This window comes from Oryzias latipes, chromosome 15 (assembly GCF_002234675.1).
Source record: "Oryzias latipes chromosome 15, ASM223467v1".
Classification (NCBI taxonomy): domain Eukaryota; kingdom Metazoa; phylum Chordata; class Actinopteri; order Beloniformes; family Adrianichthyidae; genus Oryzias; species Oryzias latipes.
Genome location: NC_019873.2, coordinates 25,266,633 through 25,288,195, shown reverse-complemented (window position 1 = coordinate 25,288,195; position 21,563 = coordinate 25,266,633). Strand labels below are relative to the sequence as shown.

The 21,563-nt window shown below is 38.2% G+C and overlaps 1 protein-coding gene across 1 annotated transcript; it reads left to right on the top strand.

Moving 5' to 3' along the window:
• The first annotated feature begins 12,333 nt into the window (after positions 1-12,333).
• On the top strand, positions 12,334-20,201 carry kcnk1 (potassium two pore domain channel subfamily K member 1). Its single transcript, XM_004077438.4, has 3 exons — positions 12,334-13,050; positions 16,325-16,720; positions 18,761-20,201. Exons 1-3 carry the CDS (start codon positions 12,696-12,698, stop codon positions 19,015-19,017), a joined length of 1,008 nt encoding a protein of 335 aa, XP_004077486.1. The 5' UTR covers positions 12,334-12,695; the 3' UTR covers positions 19,018-20,201.
• The last annotated feature ends 1,362 nt before the right edge of the window (positions 20,202-21,563 follow it).

Genomic DNA, 21,563 nt, shown 5'->3' with positions numbered 1-21,563 from the left:
CCTTTCATTACTACGGAAGCCCGAGTGGGTCAGCGTCTGTTGTAAGAAGGCCGGTTCACAACCCCGAGGCGTTTCTTATTCGTTTCCACACAAGAAAAATTTGCCGTAACCTGTTGGATTATTTTTTAGAAATAATGCCCATTGTTCAACAACACTTCTAATTTGTAGTTTTGTTATATTTGTATAATAATCGCTTTTTCACGCTATAGGTCATACTTTCAGTTGAAATAGTTGCTCTACATCTATCAAAACAATGAAATCAACGTGTCAAAAATAACAAACAATAACTTTAAAAACAACAATATTTTTTTCTTTTTTTAAACAAAAACATAAAATATATAAATTGCATGTACTTTTTTTGTGTTGTTGTTTTTGCTTTAACTTTGTTTTGGAGAAAATTAGGTTGATTGCACTTTAAATATCTTTTAAGTTATATTCCATCCATCCACCTTCCTCTGCTCGTCCGGGACCAGGTCACGGGGGCAGCAGTCTAAGCAAAGATGCCCAGACTTCCTTCTCCCCGGCCACTTCCTCCAGCTCCTCTGGGGGGACCCTGAGACGTTCCCAAGCCAGCCGAGAGACATTCAGCGTGTCCTGGGTCTTTCTTGGGGCTTCCGGCCAGTGGGACATGCCCGAAACACGCAGGGAGGCGTCTAGAGGCATCCGAATCAGATCAAAAAGCTTTTGGATTAAATGAAAACTACAATTTAGATTTATTAACAGAAAATTCAAGAGATTGTGCAAAGATTTGAAAAAATAAAACATATGTTCGACAAGAGGAAAGCACTAGCTAAAAAAATGTACTGATAACAGTATTATGTAAACAAAGAATTGGGAGTTAGGAAAACAACAAAACCAACATGGATGGATTGAGTAAAGATTCCCTGATTCCCTGAGCAGCCATTTTCCAGATGGACCTGTGCAACTTTGCATGCTTAGTTTTTCTCAACTTCAAAATAGCTCTAATAAAGTACAATTATTTATTATTTATATTATTTAGTGCAAGAAATGTTTTTTTTTAAGAGCACGCTCAATGACTGCCACCACTTTAGAGCAAGAGAGATGAGAGAGAGAGCTGGCAGTCATTCAGGTGCTTGAAAAAAAATAAAATGCATTTTTTTACATGTTCTGCTTTCAACAGAATTTTAAAATATATTTTAAGAGTTCATGTTCCATTTGTATATGTCTATAAATTGAATTTTTTTTTTCAGCAAAACATCTACATGCATGGTTCCTAATTGATATCTTGACTAGAGGTCCAGTAAAAAGGAACGTTCAGGTCAGATTCCTCCTCCAAATATCCTTTAAGGCAATTAAGGACTGAATTGCAACATAATTGTTAAGTCTTAGTGTTTTATTATTCTCGATCCTAAAAGAAGAGACAGCAAATTATATTGCATTAGTAAAAATGTAAGCTTCAAATTTGAAATTTAGTTTTTTTTCCCAAAAAAAACCTTGGAAACCTGCTTATCCTATTTGTCTAGCTGCAAACATGTCAGCCTGACATTAAAAAATTTAGGTTGTAACAAAATCATCTCTTGCTTCTAATTCATCTTGCAATTTGAGGCTTTTGACAAGTTCCTGGGATGTCAAATCTGTCTTTGGACATTTACAGTCCTTGCCTTTTCTTGTAGTTGCAAAATGACTCAAATTTAACATTTTGATTAAAAAAAAACGACAAAACCATGATCCCCTCTGACTTAACTACATTGAACTGGTGGCAGTCAACGTTCGGCCATACTACGTTCCACGGGAGTTCTCCCATGTGCTGGTGATCACTGTTTACATCCCTTCGTCGGCCGACGCTGCTGTTGCTTGTGAGCGCGTGCACAACACCGTGTCCCAGCTGCAGACACAACACCTGCAGGCTGTGATTCGGATTCAATCAAATCAATCAAATCTTTATTTATATAGCACTTTCACATCTTCCAGACATCCAAAGTGCTGCACACGTATAACTACACCAAAACCATAGGTAAAATTCAAAGAAAAACAGTAAAATGATAATAAAATCATCAATAAAAGAAAACACACACACAAAAAAAAACAAAAAAAAAACTGTCTAATTATCATTCTCTCTGGTGTTAAAAGCCAATGTAAAAAGATGAGTTTTTAGCAGAGATTTAAAATCGTTTAAGGATCTGGCAGATCTCATAGACAGGGGGAGACGATTCCAGAGTTTGGGAGCAACCACTGAAAACGCTCTGTCCCCCCTGGTCACCAGTCGAGTCCTTGGAACCTCTAAGAGCATCTGGTCTACAGATCGCAGAGCTCTACGAGGACAATGGCTCTGCAGGAGCTCAGAAAGATAAGGAGGTGCCAGACCATTTAAACATTTAAAAACCAAGAGTAAGATTTTAAAATCAATTCTAAAAGAAACAGGCAGCCAGTGCAGAGAGCGCAGTATTGGTGTGATATGATCACGCCGTCTGGTCCCCGTTAGAAGTCGGGCAGCGGAGTTCTGGACCAGCTGAAGACGGTGGAGGAGAGACTGGTCGATCCCGGAATAAAGGGAGTTACAATAGTCAAGTCTGGAAAAGATGAATGCATCACTAACCCTTTCCAGGGTGTCATGGGGGAGATATGGCTTTGCTTTACTTATTAATCTCAGATGATAAAAGCTGGACTGGACCACTGCACTAACTTGTTTGTCAAATTTAAAATGACAATCTAAAATGACCCCAAGATTCCTAATAAAAGACTGGTTAGAGTCTAATGACCCAATGGCACTGCTGCATCCTGTAAGGAGGTCCGTTTTCCCAAACCGAAGGACCTCGGTTTTGCTTTCATTCAAGTTGAGGAAGTTTAGGTTCATCCAGGCTTTAACCTCCTCTAAACACCTTTGTAAGTTCTCTACACACTGGACTCCCCCAGATTTGATTGATTGGATTGCTGGGGACTTTAACCATGCAGGCACCCCCTCTCCGCCACCCTGTCCAACTTCACCCAGCATGTAAACTGTCATACAAGGGACAGTAAAACCCTGGACCTTTTATATGCTAATGTCAAACATGCATATACTTCTGCACCCCTTTCCCCTTTAGGACACTCTGATTACAACCTGGTTCATCTCTTCTCTGCTTACACTCCAGTGGTGAAACAGCAGAAACCACAGGTCAAAACGGTGAAGATCTGGAATGAGGAGGTAACAGAGCAACTACGGACTGTTTTAACACCACAGACTGGGACGTTCTCTGCAGTCCACATGGGGAGGACATTGACGGTCTCCTAACTGGATCATGGACCATGTTAGTTTTTGCGTGGAAAACACAGTGCCAACAAAAACAGTGCAGTGTTTTTCCAACAATAAGCCCTGGGTCACTCCTGAGTTGAAGACCCTCTTAAATGAGAAGAAGAGGACTTTTCTCTCTGGGGAAGACGAAGAGCAGCGCAGAGTACAGAGGGACCTGAAATATAAGGTCAGAAGGTGCAAGGACTGCTACAGGAAGAAGCTGGAGCAGCGCCTGGAACAGAACCACATCCGTGATGCGTGGAGAGGTCTAAAACACATCTCGGACCACGGTGAGGCTAGAAATGGTCGCCAGGTCACAGGTGACCAAGCCTGGGCAAATGAACTGAACCTGTTCTTTAACAGATTTGATTCTGCCCAGCCCCCAGTCTCCATCCACATGGCCCCCTCTTCACACCTTTCCAGCTCAGGCAGCTCCTCCCAGCTTTAGCTGTAACCACCTCAGCACCAAGCAGGCCACTCTGCCCTTCTTCCAACTGAAGCAAAGGGCCCCCCCCAACAACTCAGAGCTCCAGACCAGCCACCGTACACCCACCCTCCACCCCCCTCGGCCTCACTCTAAATAATATTAGGATGGAGTTAAGAAGGCCAAAAGGGCAACAGGCCCTGACAACATCACCCCCAGGCTCCTCAGGGTGTGTGCAGACCAGATCTGTGAGGGGGGGGGGGGGGGGGGGGTTCATATTTAATATGAGCCTCAGACTGGAGAAGGTACCGGTCCTCTGGAGGACTTCCTGCTTGGTTCCGGTTCCAAAAGTACCTCGTCCTACGGAACCGAACCACTTCACACCTGTCACCTTAACCTCTCACCCGATGAAGGCCATGGAGAGGATCATCGTCAGTCACCTCCGCACCCAGGTAAGCTCAGCATTGGACCCGCTGCAGTTTGCACATCGGCCAGGCGTCGGGGTGGATGACGCCATCATCTACCTGCAGCATCGGGCCCTGTCTCACCTGGAGTCCCCCTGGGAGCACTGTGGCATGACACATAGTGATGTTTTTTTTTATTTCTTCAGTGCTTTCAACACCATCCAGCCTTCACTGCAGAGGATGAAGCTGGAGGTTGCAGGTGTGGACCAACATCTTACTGCTTGGACCTTCAACTACCTCACAGACAGGCCACAGTTTGTGAGGCTGCATGACTGTGTGTCTGATGTGGTGGTCTGCAGCACGGGGGCACCTCAAGGGACTGTGCTCTCCCCTCTCCTGTTCACCCTGTACACATCGGACTACACCTACAACTCCCACCACTGTCATCTGCAGAAGTTCTCAGATGACAGTGCCATTGTGGGCTGTGTATCGGGGGCGGGGGCGAGCAGGAGTACAGGGGGGTCATCACTGACTTTGTGGGCTGGTGTGAAGTTAACCGCCTGCTGCTAAACAACAGCAAGACGAAGGAGCTGGTCCTGGACTTCAGGAGGTCCCCTACACCACACTCACCGGTGAACATCCAGGGTTCAGACATTGAGTTTGTGGACAATTTTAAATGCCTGGGTGTTTACATTAACAACAGACTGGACTGGTCCAACAACACGGATGCTCTGTCCAGGAAGGGTCAGAGTCGCCTTCACCTGCTGAGGAGACTGAGGTCTTTTGGCGTGTGCAGAAAGCTGCTCAGGACTTCCTGTGGTGGCCTCAGTGGTCCTTTATAGAGTTGTGTGCTGGGCGGGGGGCAAAATAATAAAACTTATTCTTAATAGGCACCTTATCATTTGATGCTTAAAAATAACCTTGGTTCTAATAATTCAGTCAATTAAAAATGGTTTTCAAATTGTGAAAATACTTAAATCTTGTAAAAACCATGTTTTTACTTGTTTTTATTGATTTCTCTAATCTCAAGTTTTCCAAATTTGCCATGCTTATGAAACTCAGATATTGGCTTATCTGTCAAAAAGAGCCCATATTTAATATAGAGGCAGCTTTTGTGCAGGAGCTACATTTATTTGTGAACTTTTATGTTTTCTTCACCAATAATTTACTTTTTAGCATCACTTTATACCATTTTTTTCCCCTTAAGACTTTGAAGACTGTTTCATAATCTAAACCTTTGTTTAATTAAGTTGAGAGAAAAAAAGCCTGAAATGCTGCTTGCTTCTTACTTCATTACTAATGAAGAGAACAGAACCCCTTTACGTGCATGAGCAGAATAAAGTAACCTTTTTTATATTTATATATTGCATTTGCGTACCACTGCTACACATGTTTCCTTTATTACAGACCACACTTCTCTTTCTTATCTGATACAAATTTAAATAACAGTCATTCAAAAATACTTCCTTGCTGCTTCCTTGTTCTAATACACATCAGCAAACTTGTTGATGATCTTTATTCCAGAGGAGGCAGACATTTCGCCTCCAGGTGGAGCTCTAATAACCGTCTTCAAAGGCATACCTCACATTGGTAACTCCTGATATTACCTTATTCAAAAAAATACACATTTAAATCAGCCCTGGACTAGCAAATTAAAATATGTTGTGGTTACTCAAGGAGGATGAAAAGGTACTTTGTTTTCTTTTAGCTTTTATTGAACTGTAGACTTCTTATATTAAAAATAAACACATCTAAGTGGTTTTCCTCTTCTAATAATTTAACCCAGATGCTCTTGATTGACCAAAGTTGGCAGCCCTTCTCAAATTCACTTTTATTCATTGTAAATAATATTTTTATGTTGAGCGTCTCATAAGTCATTCAGTTTGTACTGTGGCATTAAATATGTTTGATTACCTAAATTTTTGCCTTGAATAAGTATGCTCAAATGCTGCTCATAAGGCATGTAAATCCTCAGAATGAAATAACAATTCTCTGTAATAGTACATTAATTATACTCATTCTCTGTTAGTAGTTGTCAATATCTTGGCAAACCTTTTTGTCAGTTGGGGTGGTGGTTGGGTTATTTTTGACTGATAATTTTCTTGTTCTTCATCAACCACCATGCCAGCCACAGATGCTTCTGACAGTTTCATACAATTATGGAATTAGGAGATGATTAAAGTATTTCCAATCGATGTACTTTAAAGTGAATCGGTTAAAGAGGCTCTTACAAATGCAGTTGAAAAAGTGCAAGAATCAACTGCTGTAACTGGTAAAAGAATTATGTAATTTCCCTCAAGATCAATGAAGTATCTATCTATCTATCTATCTATCTATCTATCTATCTATCTATCTATCTATCTATCTATCTATCTATCTATCTATCTATCTATCTATCGATCGATCGATCTATCTATCTATCTATCTATCTATCTATCTATCTATCTATCTATCTATCTATCTATCTATCTATCTATCTATCTATCTATCTATCTATCGATCTATCTATCTATCTAAATCTGTTATTATTCTTTCTTTTTTACATTTTAAGCTTTGATAGCTATTTTGTTTCAACATCTTTTTTCAGAGGAGTAAGAAATGCCAGATGGATTCTCAGCAGTGTTACAAATATCTGTCTTTAAGTTTTTTTTCACTTTCAGTTTTTACTTAAAACACGGCCATTTTACAGCCAAATTAATGTTTTCCGCTGTCTAAATAACAAAACAGTGACATTCTGAAATGTTTTGAGGTAGGAGTCATACTTTATTTGACACTTGAATTTCAAAAAAAGAAAAAAGCAATACTTCATTTAGTGCTCCAAGGCAAGCTTGCATCACAACCAGCGAGTTTTAAAAAATGTAAAAACATCATCTGGGCACAAACGATGAGACAAACACTAATCACACTTTCCAGAATCATTTAAAAAATTAAACCAGTTCAAACAATATCATGATCTGGTAAAAGTCTTTAATTAACACTTCTAAATTTTTAACTCCTTCAGCAACAAAGTGAAGCTGGGACAACAGGTAAGTCAGCTGCTTAAGCTAGCCCAGTAGTTAAAAGGTAAAGTATGATACACCACCAAGTGTAGTTTATTACATTATGTCAAATCTATTTTTCCTGCTTCACTTCCTTTTTAACACTATTGAATACATATCAAATCAAATCAAATCAAACTTTATTTATAAAATAGCGCTTCTCATGCACTTTGTGCAGCTCGAAGCGCTTTAACACTAAAAACAGTAAACACACAACATTACAATAAAAACCCCAACCCACCCTTCACCCTTCCCACTTCCCTCCATTAAACCACATGACCCATGGCTCCCACGTACAATGAATTATGACTATGTAACTGTAAAATAAATAAATAAATAAATAAATAAACAAACAAACAAGTATGGCTTGGCTCTGCTGTGAGGAAACAGTATCTGGGAATCCTTTCATACCAGGAGCCAGCCCGGCCAACGGAACATCGCCACAGTGCCCACCCAGACCGGGACAACACCGGGGTCCCCCTCACAGCCATAAAGCTGTAAAATTAGACCCCAGCTTCCCCAGCAAGGGCAACAACTGCAGCAACAACCGCTGACCAAGCCGGCAAGCCCTGGAGGAACAAACAAAAAAACAAAAACAAAAAAACAAACAAAAGAAAACATAAAATTGAGAATAAGATGCATAAAATTAAAATAAATACATAAAATAGCCTATACTAAAACTAATAGAATAAATTAGCAGCTAAAATCAACTAAAAGCTAAATTAAAAAGGTGGGTCTTGAGCCTCTTCTTAAAAACCTCTACAGTCTCTGCAGCCCTGAGGCTCTCCGGAAGGCCGTTCCACAGGCGAGGACCATAATGGCAGAACGAAGCCTCACTATAAGTTTTGGTCCTCACCTTGGGAACAACTAAGAGGCCAGCACCGGAGGACCTCAAGGTCCGCGAGGGCTCATATTTTAAAAGAATATCATTTAAATAAGAAGGCCCAAGACCATAAAAACATTTATAAACCATTAAAAGAATTTTAAAATCAATCCTGAAACGCACAGGGAGCCAATGCAGCGATTTTAAAACCGGTGTAATGTGTTCCCGCCCTCTGGTTCTCGTCAGAACTCGTGCCGCTGAGTTCTGCAATAGCTGTAGATTTGAAATAGACTTTTTGGGTAAACCAGAGAGCAGGGCATTACAATAATCTAAACGACTGAAAATAAAAGCATGCATTAGTACCTCTGTGCTGGCAAGAGAGAGGAACGGGCGGACTCTGGCAATGTTCTTAAGATGATAAAATCCTGTCTTAACGACATTTTTAATGTGTGGGATAAAATTTAGCTCAGAGTCAAAAAGTACGCCCAGGTTTCTCACACATTGAGAAGGTTTAAAATTATGAAGATGTGGTAAAATCTTCTCTCTCTTGTCTTCAGAACCGATGATTAAAACTTCAGTTTTGTCCTGGTTAAGCTGTAAGAAATTTTCTGCCATCCACAACTTTATATCTAAAATGCAGTTTAAAAGAGTGTTAACCGGTTCAAGGTCATCAGGAGACACGGCGATGTAAAGCTGTGTATCATCAGCATAGCTGTGAAAGTCAACGCCATGTCTCCTGATGACCCCCCCAAGAGGCAACATATATAAATTAAACAGTATTGGCCCTAAAATCGACCCCTGGGGAACCCCACAACTTATTTCGTGGATTCTTGAAGAGCACGTATCCATACTTACATAAAAGTGTCGATCTGTCAGGTAAGAGTAAAACCACTTAAGAACATTTCCAGAGAGGCCCACTAGACTACTAAGTCTGTCTAATAAAATCTGGTGATCTACTGTATCAAAAGCGGCACTAAGATCCAGCAGCACCACGACAGAAAGTTTCTGAGAGTCATAGTTTAATCTAAGATCATTAACGATCTTTAAAAGAGCCGTTTCTGTACTATGGCTTTTCCTAAAACCAGACTGATATTTTTCTAAAATTTTTTGGGCATTTAAAAACTCATGCAGTTGAGTTGCGACACTTTTTTCTATTATTTTACTTAAAAATGGTAAGTTGGATACGGGTCTATAGTTATCCAGATTTTTTGGATCTAACTGACTCTTCTTCAGAAGGGGCCTCACCACCGCCGTCTTACAGGCAGAAGGGAAGACCCCCGTCTGAAGAGAGCAATTTACTATATTTAAAAGCTCTGACTCAAAGAATCCATAAAATGTTTTAAAAAGTGAAGTGGGAATGGGATCTAAAAGGCAGGTTGTAGTGTTTACTTGGGATACAACTCGACCAAGCATCTCTGCGTCAACCAGTACAAAACTCCCCAGTGTTTCTTCTGGTAAAATCAATGCTGGAGGTCTGTTAAGATCCGTGTTTTGCATAGATGACATGTTTAATCTTATAGCATTGATTTTACCCATGAAGTGGTCTGCGAAGTCCTCACATGCAGCATTAGATGATGGCATGGAGGACTTGTTGAAGTCTTTGTTTATTAAAATATCAATGGTTTTAAAAAGAAATTTGGGGTTGTTTTTATTTTCTGAAATGATTTTTGAAAAATAGGAGGTTCTGGCCCGTTTAACTGAGTTATTGTAGATTTTGAGTTGTTCTTTAAAAATGTCTTTGTGAATTATTAATTTTGTCTTCCTGTATCTTCTCTCTGCTCTCCTGCAGTTCTGCTTCAGACCCTTAATGTCGTCAGTCTTCCATGGCATTTTAGGAGTGGCTGTTAATGTTTTTGTTTTGAGTGGAGCCACTGCATCTATGGAAGACTGAAGTCTGTTATTAAAATGATCAACAATAAAATCACAGGGTGCAGGTAAAATCTGAGCAGGAGTTTGCTTAAAAACATCAATAAAACTTGCAGCCACTTCAGGAGTTAAATACCGTTTCCTCACAGTTCTCACTGAGGCTTCCTGCTGGATTTCACTGGTGACAGTAAAAAACACACAATAATGGTCTGATATGGCCAAATCAACAACAGAGGACACCCCAGTGGACAGACCATAGGTAACGACCATGTCCAGGGTGTGTCCTCTGTTGTGAGTTGGCTGTGTGACATGCTGCTGAAAGTCCATGCTGTTTAGAATATTTAAAAACTCGCAGGCATAGATATCATCATGATTGTCAACATGCAAATTAAAATCACCAGTAATTAAAATCCTATTGTACCTAATATGAAGAGATGATAAAAGTTCCGAAAATTCTTGGATAAAACAGGAAGGAGGGGTTGGTGGTCTGTATACTGTGACAGTTAAAAATATGCTAATATCTAATATTATGTTGAACACTAGAGCCAAAATTTACTAATTTTATAAGTAGGTTTCATGCACATGTACGTTTTTTGCTTGTTCTGTTTATTAGTTCCTTTTATGAATGAATACCACAGTACGTTAACACATTCAATACACAGCATAAGTCCACACATAGGAGTCGAAAGGAGAAGCGAAGAAAGTAAAATCTTTTTTATTTCTGCCCCTATTCAAATCTTTAAGGAAGAAACAGATACAATACCAGATGATTTTTACCACCTGCTATTACGCACAACACTAACTTAACATATTCCTCAAGTTTCTTCTTAACAATTATTTTCTTGAATAAAAGTTTATCATGTTTGTTTTAAAGTAGTCCGAGCAAATTGAAACTTAAAATCATCTCTCCTTTTGGGACTTTCATCTTCTGAAATAAAAACAAATGACTTTTGTAAGCTTTATGGCAACTCTCTATTTTTAACTTTAAACATGTTAGATTGTTTACAGAACCAAATAATAAAATCAAACATGTAAATGTTAAAATTCGTGTTTTCATCCCAAATTTCTTCAGCAGACAAATTTATTGTTGATGCATCTTTTTCTGGGACTCAAATTCTTTTATTGGTAACCCTCAGTGGTCCCTTTTCACAAAGGCAGGAATGGAACTGACCCCCCTCCCGCCATTAGCATTGTCTTCATTCAAAATTTAATGTAAATGATTCAAAACGTTTTTAGCTTTGAATTATTTTGCTTAAAACAAAAATAAGAGTTTTGACTCATAAATGTGATCCTTCTTGAAATAAATCCTTGGAACTTTGTATAGTTCAGTTGAGATTCATCTGGGTTTTTACACTTTTTTTTCAAATTGATTTCACCTTGTCCTTGTTTTGTGAATTTATGTTGTGTCTGCATAGATCTTTTTACGGAACCCCTAAAGGGCCATATTTAGAAGTAAAAAAAAAAAAGTAGGTTTCTTGTGTGTATTGCAAAGTATCGGCTCACCAGATACCAGTACTAGTTCTAACTTTACTCATGCGTGCGACTTACTTTCTGGTGAGAACTACCGCTAGATTTTTTTCTCACATTCACAAGCAACTGGCACTTTCTTTTTACTTAAATGTTCCTTTAAGGGCTCCATACTTTTGTTATAAAACATAACAACTATTTAATCTCAATTTTTGTGATTTTCACAGAAAGAAAATGACCTAATATTTAATTGGAATCGAGTTTTTTTTCTACTGTTTCAGGTTTTTTGTGAAATTATTGTGTAAGATAACCAAAGGGCTAATGTTATTTGCACGCACTTCCGAGCGGTCAAGCACAAAAACTGATTGAAATTCATGTTGGCCATATGTAATACCTGTGGCCAAGATGCACATTGATGCATTGCCTGGACATTGTTGTTGATCGCGCGGATTAACCTAACCCTAACCCTTGTTCCGGGTCCGTGCGGTCAAGAAAAAAGTTTAGTACTGGCCGTACACATTTAAAAAAATTATGTGATAATAGTCACTTTCTATTGAAAAATATATCTAAAAAAATAAGATGGCCTTTTACTTAGAAGATATGAAGCATTGCCAAAAAATAAAAGAATAACAGAAAGAAGCATTGTCCTATATAAATGCCTGGCAACCAATTATGCAAATTGAGGATAAAAAAGAAAATTTAAAACAATATATTTAAAGAAAATAGCAGAAAATTTGTATTCATACACACAAAACAACCGTGCATTTCTCATGATGTAGGTGCAAAGTCTACTTGAAAGTGGGGCAGATTCCTTTGTTGTCTGAAACCTGTTTCTCAGAGTCTCATTTTCTCCTAAACATTTCATCTGCGTGGCCTGTTCGGGGGGTTTAAGTTTCAACCCTCCTCCAGACCTCTGACGGCATTGCCCGCGGCACGTTGGCGTCTGCATTGTACTCTGTAGAAACAAAAGATGCTAAAACAGGACTCACTACCTGGAGGGAGAGGACGAAACGCTCTGACGTCACGGGTTTTGTTGCTACCACTTCACGGGGGGTGTCGGTGTACGGAAATAAGACAATAAATACATCTGGAAGGCGCCATGTGGGATTTATCCCAATATTTTGAATAGTTTAGGGGCACAAATACAAAGGGAAAATTTGTGGGGCAATTTCATGAAATAATTAGCTGAATAGAGTAGCTCCGAGTTGAGTTATCAAAAAGAATTGTCTAAACGCAGCTCACGTCAGAGTGGGTGTATCATCTTTCCGATTGTACCTGAAAGCCTCAGCAACAGCAGGTCTCGCGGACGAGGAAGAGGATGACCATTTGAACAAAACCCTTCGCGTTGAGGGAGTTTGAGGGAGATTTGTTTTATTTTGATTCGATTTAAACGAACAAGACGTCGTAACGTAGCGTAGCAGCGATCCCGCACCTCCTAAAAATGCTCCAGTCACTCGCCAGCAATTCTTGCGTTCGTTTAATTCAAAATCACAAATCGATGTGGTATTTTTTATCGCTAGTTTTAGGCTATATCCTTTATCTAATTTTCGGGGCCGTGGTCTTCTCCTCGGTGGAGCTGCCTTATGAAGACCTCCTGCGTCAGGAGCTACGGGCCATCAAAAGGCAGTTCCTCCAAGAAAACGACTGCCTCTCGGAGGAGAGGCTGGAGAGGTTCCTGAAGAAAGCCCTGGAGGCCAGCAATTATGGGGTTTCCATCCTCAACAACGCCTCTGCCAACTGGAACTGGGACTTCACCTCTGCCCTGTTTTTCGCCAGCACGGTGCTGTCCACCACAGGTAGGTCACCGCGCCGACTCGCCTGCATGATGGTGATGCTAGCCTCTGCAGTGTAAACACGCACGAGCTCTGCTTCCCGCGAGGCCCCATCAGGCCAAAATAGAACCACAAATTAGTAAAAAAAAGTACATTTTTCATTATTTAAGCTTTGACTAAACGAAATAATATAAGAATGTTCAGAGAAAATAACCTTATACCTGCATAGCATCACATTTCTAAAATGTTGCATACTTTATTTTGAAAAAATATGTTATTGTTTAGGTTTTTATACAGTTGATTACTGGTGTTTTATTAACTTATTTGAATTAGATTCCCAAACTTTATGGTTTGTTTAGATGTACTTTTTCATCAAATTTGATCAAAAATTAGATTAATATTAATATGGCCAGTTTTGTTTTCCTTTTTGAAAAACAAATTCACCAAAGCACCAATGTTGTAAACTGATAAAAAGTGAAAGAAAGGTGAAGAAATTGCGATTTTGAAAGTAAATACATATTAGAATTGACTAAATGTTTTTTTAAGCCCAGCCCTACTTATTAGTTATTAGTTTGACACACTGTTGGGTTCTTTTTGCGCTTTGTGTTGTGACAGAGGTTACAACATACATTCCCAGACATTGTTAAGCTTTTGTTTATCTTTATCCTTCAAAGGGGTGTAACCCTGCATTTATCCCATTGTAAACATATTTTGTGGCACTTTGTTATATCACATAGCATTTAAACTGTATTTTTGTGAATTTATAATTAAGTCCTGTTGTCATTTCAACATTTTGTATTATTTAACACAAACTGGAACTTGAAATGCTTCATTTAAAGGTTTTACTCTCCTTTGCTTTTGTGATTCCAGCCTTTTTTTTAAACAAACTGCATTATTAACATGGACTTCGTCACTTGAAAACAGTATTAAAATGATCAATAAGCTAAGCTGCATTAAAAAACATGCAGAAAACAGGGTGACTGTGATACAAACTGTTTTATTTTAATGATTCATTTCATTTAGGAAGAGTTTTTCTCTCTTCCCCTATACACAGGGAAGTAAGACTAGTCCTAAAACATGAGATCAGGAGACTCTTCTACAGTTTTCTGGGACATGGTTGTGTCAGTGCTGATAGAAGAAGAGCTGTAAAACAAAATTCAGCTTTCAGCATTACCTAATGAACTTTGCAGCCTGCCTGCAAGTGGAATGCTTTCAAGAAAATCACACCACTAATCAGTCTTGACCTTAAAAAGATAACCCTTTTACTTTGAAAATGCTATTTTCAAAAAGGCTTGTTTCAAGCCCAAAGCCAGGACCTTCTCTGACTGTTCTGATCCATGACGGACAACACAACGTCTTCATCAATTGAAGAGGTTTTGTGGTTTAGTGGCACTTAGAGAAGCAAGACTTTCATTTCAAGCTGTTTACTTTCTCGCTTCACTTTTTTAACAGCTTAGTATCAGTAAAAGGCCTTGAAGATATAAGGTTAAGATATTATAGCCAGATTGAAAAAAATCCAATTGTCCCATAGGAAATGCAACAGCAATTCTGTTTTTTTTCTTCCTTTTTTACCCAATTATGTTTGTAATTAATTTTCTATTGTGAATATATTTCTTACTTTATCAATGGAAGTTCCACATTTTTTCTTTTAAATAACTAATTAGGTAAAAAATGTTTGAAGCTGTATCAAATTTGAGAAATATTTAAATATTTCTTCATAGTGGAATTGAAGGCAAACACCCAGGTCTAAAAGATGCATACTTTTTCTAACATAGTAGTAAAATATTTCATTTGAAAGTACTCCTAAATGCTACATTTGTATCTCAGATGTCTCTGCTTTATGACATCTTCGGCTCCTTCTGCCCTTAAATTAGGCCAAACAAGATGGGCCGTCAATTTAAACTGTGAAACTAGTAATGAGGAAGGTTGTTCCACATGGAGTCTGGTCGCTGATGTTGGTTGTTCTCTGCCAGCTGTGTCAAAGTTCAAAGCACACATGAAGATGGGAGATAATAAAGGATCCCAGTAAATCCTTGAGACGCACAATAGGAAGTTATAGTATTTAAAAAAAAAAAGACAACTAAAAATCTTTGGTATTTTTGTCATTCATGAAAAGTTTGAAAATAAAAAAAATCAGCAACATGGCAATAAAGCTTTTCATGAGGAAAGGAGAGTCAACTCAGTTCGCAGGCAGGTTAACAGTCCTGAAATCAGAATGATTAAAAAAAAGAAAATAAAAGGAAAAAGGTTTCATGACAAAACTCTCCACAGCAACGCTGATTTATGAAAAGTGCTTACAAGAGAAGTTTTTTGGTATTTGCTGGTGAAAAAATATTTTGATTTGAATGGTTTATTTCAAGCAATTAAATAAGAATAATAAACAAAAAACATAACAATCTACAGTCATGCATTCATACCGTGACGTATCAAACTTTGGATAATTAGACATAAAAGTAAATATTGCTTGAAAGGGAGTGGAAGGAAGCGAATTGATATAATCCCACCAAGAATGCCTAATTCCTTTGTCTTTATCTTAGTTTTTTTTATTCTAGTTTGGATTATTTAAGTGAAACTGCTTTTATTTGTGTTTTGATTTCATCCCTGGCTTACAGTAAATACCTAAAAGTAGAAACTTTTCAGTTAAAGACCCACTACTCAAAGTGTTCCCAGGGATCTTTTAACTATGATTATGTCGTTTTTAGCCAAAATAAAAGAAACCCAAGAAGTTTTTTGGGACATAGTTTCTGCAGAGCAGCAGGAGTTCATTGGAAATTCCCCCTTAAAGTTGTGGGCGGGACCGCTGGTGTTCCAGGAAAATGACCAGGAAAATGAAAACATACATGGATCTATTTGTCTGCAAGTGGATTTATCGGAATGGAGCGGAGCAGGGAGCGTGTCGTCTGCCGATTGTAGTTTCTACGTCACAAATGCGCTCCTTCTCAAACAGCTTTTTTTTGTCTGCTCCTAATTGACAATGATTTAAATAAAGAAATACTTTAGGAAAATGCCACAAGAACATGTTAAAAACATGATTTTCATCTTTAATGATTACTTGATTTTCCCAAATAATGCAGAATATATGCAAATAGTCAATTTGTTATGATTACAAACATACATCAATGAGAAAACTAGATTTTGAAATCCTCTGATAGTACACAACAGGTACTAGATGGTATAACGAATACCTTTCACAGTAAAATACGTCTATAAACTCGTAATGTGTGAACTATGTTCTTCATAATTTTTCCGAGTATCTTTAAGTAATCCAAACATTTTTGTGTCTATTTTTTCTCAACAGGATACGGTCACACAGCCCCTCTGTCCGATGGTGGGAAGGCCTTCTGCATCATTTACTCTGTGATTGGCATTCCCTTTACCCTCCTCTTCCTCACCGCTGTGGTGCAAAGGATCATGGTGTTCACCACGCGGAGGCCAGTCGTGTACATACACACTCGCTGGGGGCTGTCCAAGCCACTCGTGGCCATCGTACACGCCACTCTGCTCGCCATGCTGGCCGTCTCCTGCTTCTTCCTCATCCCCGCTGCTATTTTCTCTGCGCTGGAGGAGAACTGGAACTTCCTGGAGTCCTTCTACTTCTGCTTCATCTCTTTGAGCACCATTGGTCTGGGAGACTACGTACCTGGAGAGGCGGCTAACCAGAAGTTCAGGGAGCTCTACAAAGTGGGCATCACTGGTGAGTTTATCTCATGGCTAGAAGACGGTCACATTATTTTAATTTCTGCTAACAAAAAATGTATATTTCTTTGTATTTGTACTAAATTCAGCAAAAAAGACAACCTTAAAAATCTTTCCTCTACACAGAAATCCATTCTGGATTTAAAGCAAAGCTCACTGAGATGTAATGATTAACTGACATGAAACTGTTACCTTTAGGTGATTTATGACATGACCTTTGACTCAGATAATGGATCTATTTCTCAACTACTTTTCTGGAAATATTAACCATATGCAGGATAGTTAGATGTTTTTATTTACATATTTTATTTTACAAAACATTATTTTTTTTCTCTCCAAAATGCTTTTAGACAGGCAGATCTCAGGACAGCTTATTTTTATAGATCAAGGCATAACAGATAAGGATGAACATCCTTTTCATAAAGATTTTAGAAGTAGATTAAACTGTGAAAGTCGGTGCTAAACAACCACAGACAATTTCCCTGGCTTTTAAACCACTTAAAACCTGTGATATTTTCCAATTAATGCAAATTTTATATATATTTTTTCTTATTTAAGCCATCATAAAACTGAAATACAGCTTACTGGGGAGCGGTAAAGCACTGACTTCACTTCCTGGGTGATTTGTGTGACAGATTGTCTTCGCTGCCTGAGAGCGTCTAGAATGAAAATCATTTTGGGAGCAGAGAGTCTTGACAAGCTGTGGGCATGCATGACTGCTGAATGCTCCCCTCCTAAAGCGTCTCCAGCATGCGCCATGTGGGTGTGCGGTGCGCAGCGGCTACAGAAATGACGTCAGTTAGCAGGAACAATGTGCCAACCTCCGGGAACAGAGAAGGCTTGGACAGAAGGTGTTTGCACATATGACGCCTCCTTTTATTTTTCACTGCGTCTTTTTATGGAGTTTTAAATATTTGGTTAGGAAGAGGCACCGTTAGTATACAGGATATAAGACAGGAGACTGAGAGAATCGAGCTGAGCAAATATGACATGTATGCTGAATATGTAATACCATATGCACACAGTTGTCCCTTTCTCGTTTTTTTCCATGACTTGACAGTCATTTGTGGATATTGTTTTATAAATAGGTCAAGAAACACCAGACAGTAGATGTGCAAGATTTAAAAAGGTTGTGTTTTTCTTACACTGCCTTGCAAAGCCTCCACGACAAGTGAACTACTGCCACCTAGTGTCAGTGTGAAAAACAACCTGTAAAGGAACAAGAAAGCAGCTTCAGTTTGAACAGTGACTTGCAAAAACCCCTGTTAAAAATAGCTGCAAGTATTATTTTCCTTATATTTCCCTCTTTGGGCTATTGTCTCTTAAAAATGATCAAATCTAGTCCTAGAGGTACTTGACAGCATTCGAAAAACTTAACATTTGTAATAAAATACATTATTATCCAAGATAAATGTATGTAGTTGACTTTGAATTCAGCCGAATATTCAATTTTGAGAGTCCTAAATTTAAAAAACTATCTGCTTTAGTGTCTAATTGAATTCGTTTATTTTTGACCAACCAAAACAAAATATAGACCACAAATATAGACTGATGTATCAAACCTAATTAAGATATTTAGTCATAAATAAGTTTGAAAATAATGCCAATATAATTCATCTAAATCATAGACATATTTGCAGTTATACATGTACAAACCATTTAGTCCATTAAATATACTGTTTGTCAAATAGTTTGATTAATTGCTTGAAAAAGAGTGGTAGATTTATTCTTTTACTTTTTTTCATTGCAAAATCGTTTTGCAGATATTTTATCTTTATTTTAATAAAGATATTTATTTTCATTAATAATTTACTTTATTTTATTTTTAAGAATTTAGACCAAAACATGACTGTTATGTCTTTTTTTATGCCTTTATTGTTTTAATACCGGAAATCCTTTGTAAAATGACCAATTTCTTTTACCTTACATGGTTGAAAAAAGGTTGAAATCGCTGATAAATCTGGTAATACCGTTTTTGATTGATCTCAACAGATTGTACTGTTTCTTTAAATCCTGGCCTGTTTGTTTGTGTCCTCAGTTTACCTGATTCTGGGTCTGATCGTCATGCTGGTGGTGCTGGAGACCTTCTGCGAGCTGCAGCAGCTGAAGCAGCTGAGGAAGATGTTCTACCTGAGGAAGGAGAAGCCCCAGGACCGCGTCCACATCCTGGAGCACGATCACCTGTCCTTCACCACCGTGTCTGACAGCACTGCAGCCCACAACGAGGAGAAAACCCAAACCTTCGTCAGCGTCCCAACTCTGGTCTCTCCCAACGACGATCCCATGATTCAGTAAAACCACGGAGGCTGGAGGTAGATGAATCGGGCCCGTCTCCACCTACGCAACAGCAGTCCGTAAGATTCAAACCAATACGTTCAAAATGTGGTCGAGACGTCTCCATCGTACCGCAGCAAACGCATTATAAAAGATAAAGTAATTAAAAAATAAAAAGGAAATCAACACAATTTCTGTTACTGACAGACGATAACAGCCTTTATAAATCCTATTTATTGCACATTATTTGCTTTACCTGCTGCCCATGGAAAAGAAGAAACTCCTTTTGCAAACTGTAGACATTGTTGTGCCATGAAGACCTTTGTATAGATCGATGCTTGACACTCATGTAGAAATAAAAGCAGGATAAATATTTTAGGTCTACGCAAGATAAGAAGTATAATCCTGAAAAACATTCACAGATAATATAATACTGGTTGAAGTATTGTACTCGTAATATGCTGTAGTATCTTTTTGTGTTCTTTTTTTTTTTAGAAATGTTTTCAGTTTTTAATGGTAACATTTAATTAAAAGATGAAGGATGAGGTACGTCTTTTAGCTAGGATTTTTTTTTTAAAGCTCGTCCTTAACAGTCTGAACAGGCTCCATTTGCTTTCAGTATTAAACGAGCATCTATAAATCAAAATTTAGGAGCACAGCTTGGTTTAAAACAACTGTACAGGCAGAATTTAGAAGATGACTTTAAAATGTAAATTACAGGGTTCGTTCAAGCGGCTGCTACTACGTTTCTGTCATCTTTCCTGGGGTGTTGCATTTCATTTTTTAGGGTTGTAAAGCTCACGACTTCACAATACTGTAGAGCTGTTTTCGGCACGTTTAGTGTGAAGCTCTTTGATTCACTGACAATAAAGGGAAGGAAGGTCCCCCCCACTTACAAAGGGGAACCCAAAACCACAGAGCTGTTGCGTGTTTGCTCATGACGCTGTTGACGGGAAGGCAGTGGATCGTGCTGCTGCTGAGCCTCTACACGCCTTTCACTGTCTTGACCACATTTGAATGTAAAAATGTATATTCTGAAGGTTTACAAAGTGCGTCGAGTGGAAATAAGGCTGTGTTCTGAAAAAAGGCACCTTGGGAAAACTTGACCTTCCAGGACCAACACGATTTCTGAAAACACGCTGTCATTATTTATTTAGCAAAAAAAAAAAAAAAAAGGATTTCAAAATGCAGAAGAATTGTGAGGACATCTGCTTTTGAGATTTCAAATGTGTTCAAATGTATTTGGACTCTAATGTCAGAATGAAGGTGATTATAAAACCCTACAAAAAGAAGGGAAAGCTGCAAAATAGTTCAAATGACTTAATCACAGGTTTGCTCATTTTTAAACCACAATCTGCATTTTTCTTTATTTCTATGGAAGACTGAGTAATACATTTTCAAAGAGGGACTTTGTGTTGTACTGAAAAAACACTTGAACATAGCCGTTAGGATCATGGACTTACTGGTAAAATGGGTTTTTCTGTCACACCCTGCTGTCCTTTCAAAGTAATGTAAAACATTGGGATTTTATTTCCCATAGTGGGAAAATGTTCCTTCAATAGAATGAAGGAGACTTGACAGATGCCTCAAATCCTGAATCAGTTTTAAATTCAAGAGACTTTTATCTAAAGGGCATCTTGCAGAAAGAAATCCAAAGGGCGCAGAGCTGTTTTTCCACCCAAATGTGGTTAAAATACTTTTTTTTTTTTTACCACAAAGCCTCTCACGTCTGTATTCAAATGTCCAAAACAGCTGAAAAAACTCTGAAAACCCCTGCGGAAGTTTTGAATTCTGAAAGGAAAAATGTTGGATGATCTTGTCAATGTCAGCTTTAATTGCCTTTTGTTTACCATAACCCTCAATAAAACAGTTTTTCTTAGGATTTAAGCTCCCTTTTAATCTGGAAATTGCATCAGATATACTCCTGATGTAATATCTGTCTGCACATTTCAGGGAGATTTAATGATATAAACATAAACAAAAATGACAGAGGCTCATAAATGATCTTTTTCAGGTATTTGTTGGATTTGTTCTGTTCATGGTTACCTTTATTTTTCTGTTATTGATTGACACTGAAAAAGGAAGGTTAAGAAATGTGCCTGCATTTAAAGCCATCGTCTCTTTTTAGCTGTGAACTGTAATTCCGACTGTAAATGTACAAATGTTTGATGTTGATTGAAGCTTTTGTCCCGCAAAACTCTGTTTCTCATGCTGGTTGTCTAAGTTAAAGATTAAAGTATTAGTTCTGGGGGTTATTTCCAAGAAAATTGTCATTTTGTGAGGAATAGTCAACCACTGAAACCATTTATTTAAGCTGAGAAAAAATGAAATGTTCTTGTACATATATTGAATGGATTCATTTTCACATTAAAATTAAAGGACAGATCTGTCTCTTAACTGTCTTAAGTTTTGGCTCAACTTCAACTAAGAAAATCTCAGATTGTAATATGCCAGTACATCTTAAATAAAAATGTCATTTCATTGTTATTTAATCCGACTTTTGTCCTCATTTTTCTTCCTTTCGCCTGATTAGTACCCTAAAGATTTTTGACACTGGCTGATCCTGC

Bases quoted from the DNA above. Each gene is read 5' to 3' on its own strand.
- kcnk1 (XM_004077438.4), top strand. From the start codon at position 12,696: ATGCTCCAGTCACTCGCCAGCAATTCTTGCGTTCGTTTAATTCAAAAT. The intron at 13,051-16,324 runs GTAGGTCACCGC...TTTTCTCAACAG, and splicing joins CACGGTGCTGTCCACCACAG to GATACGGTCACACAGCCCCT. The intron at 16,721-18,760 runs GTGAGTTTATCT...TTGTGTCCTCAG, and splicing joins CTACAAAGTGGGCATCACTG to TTTACCTGATTCTGGGTCTG.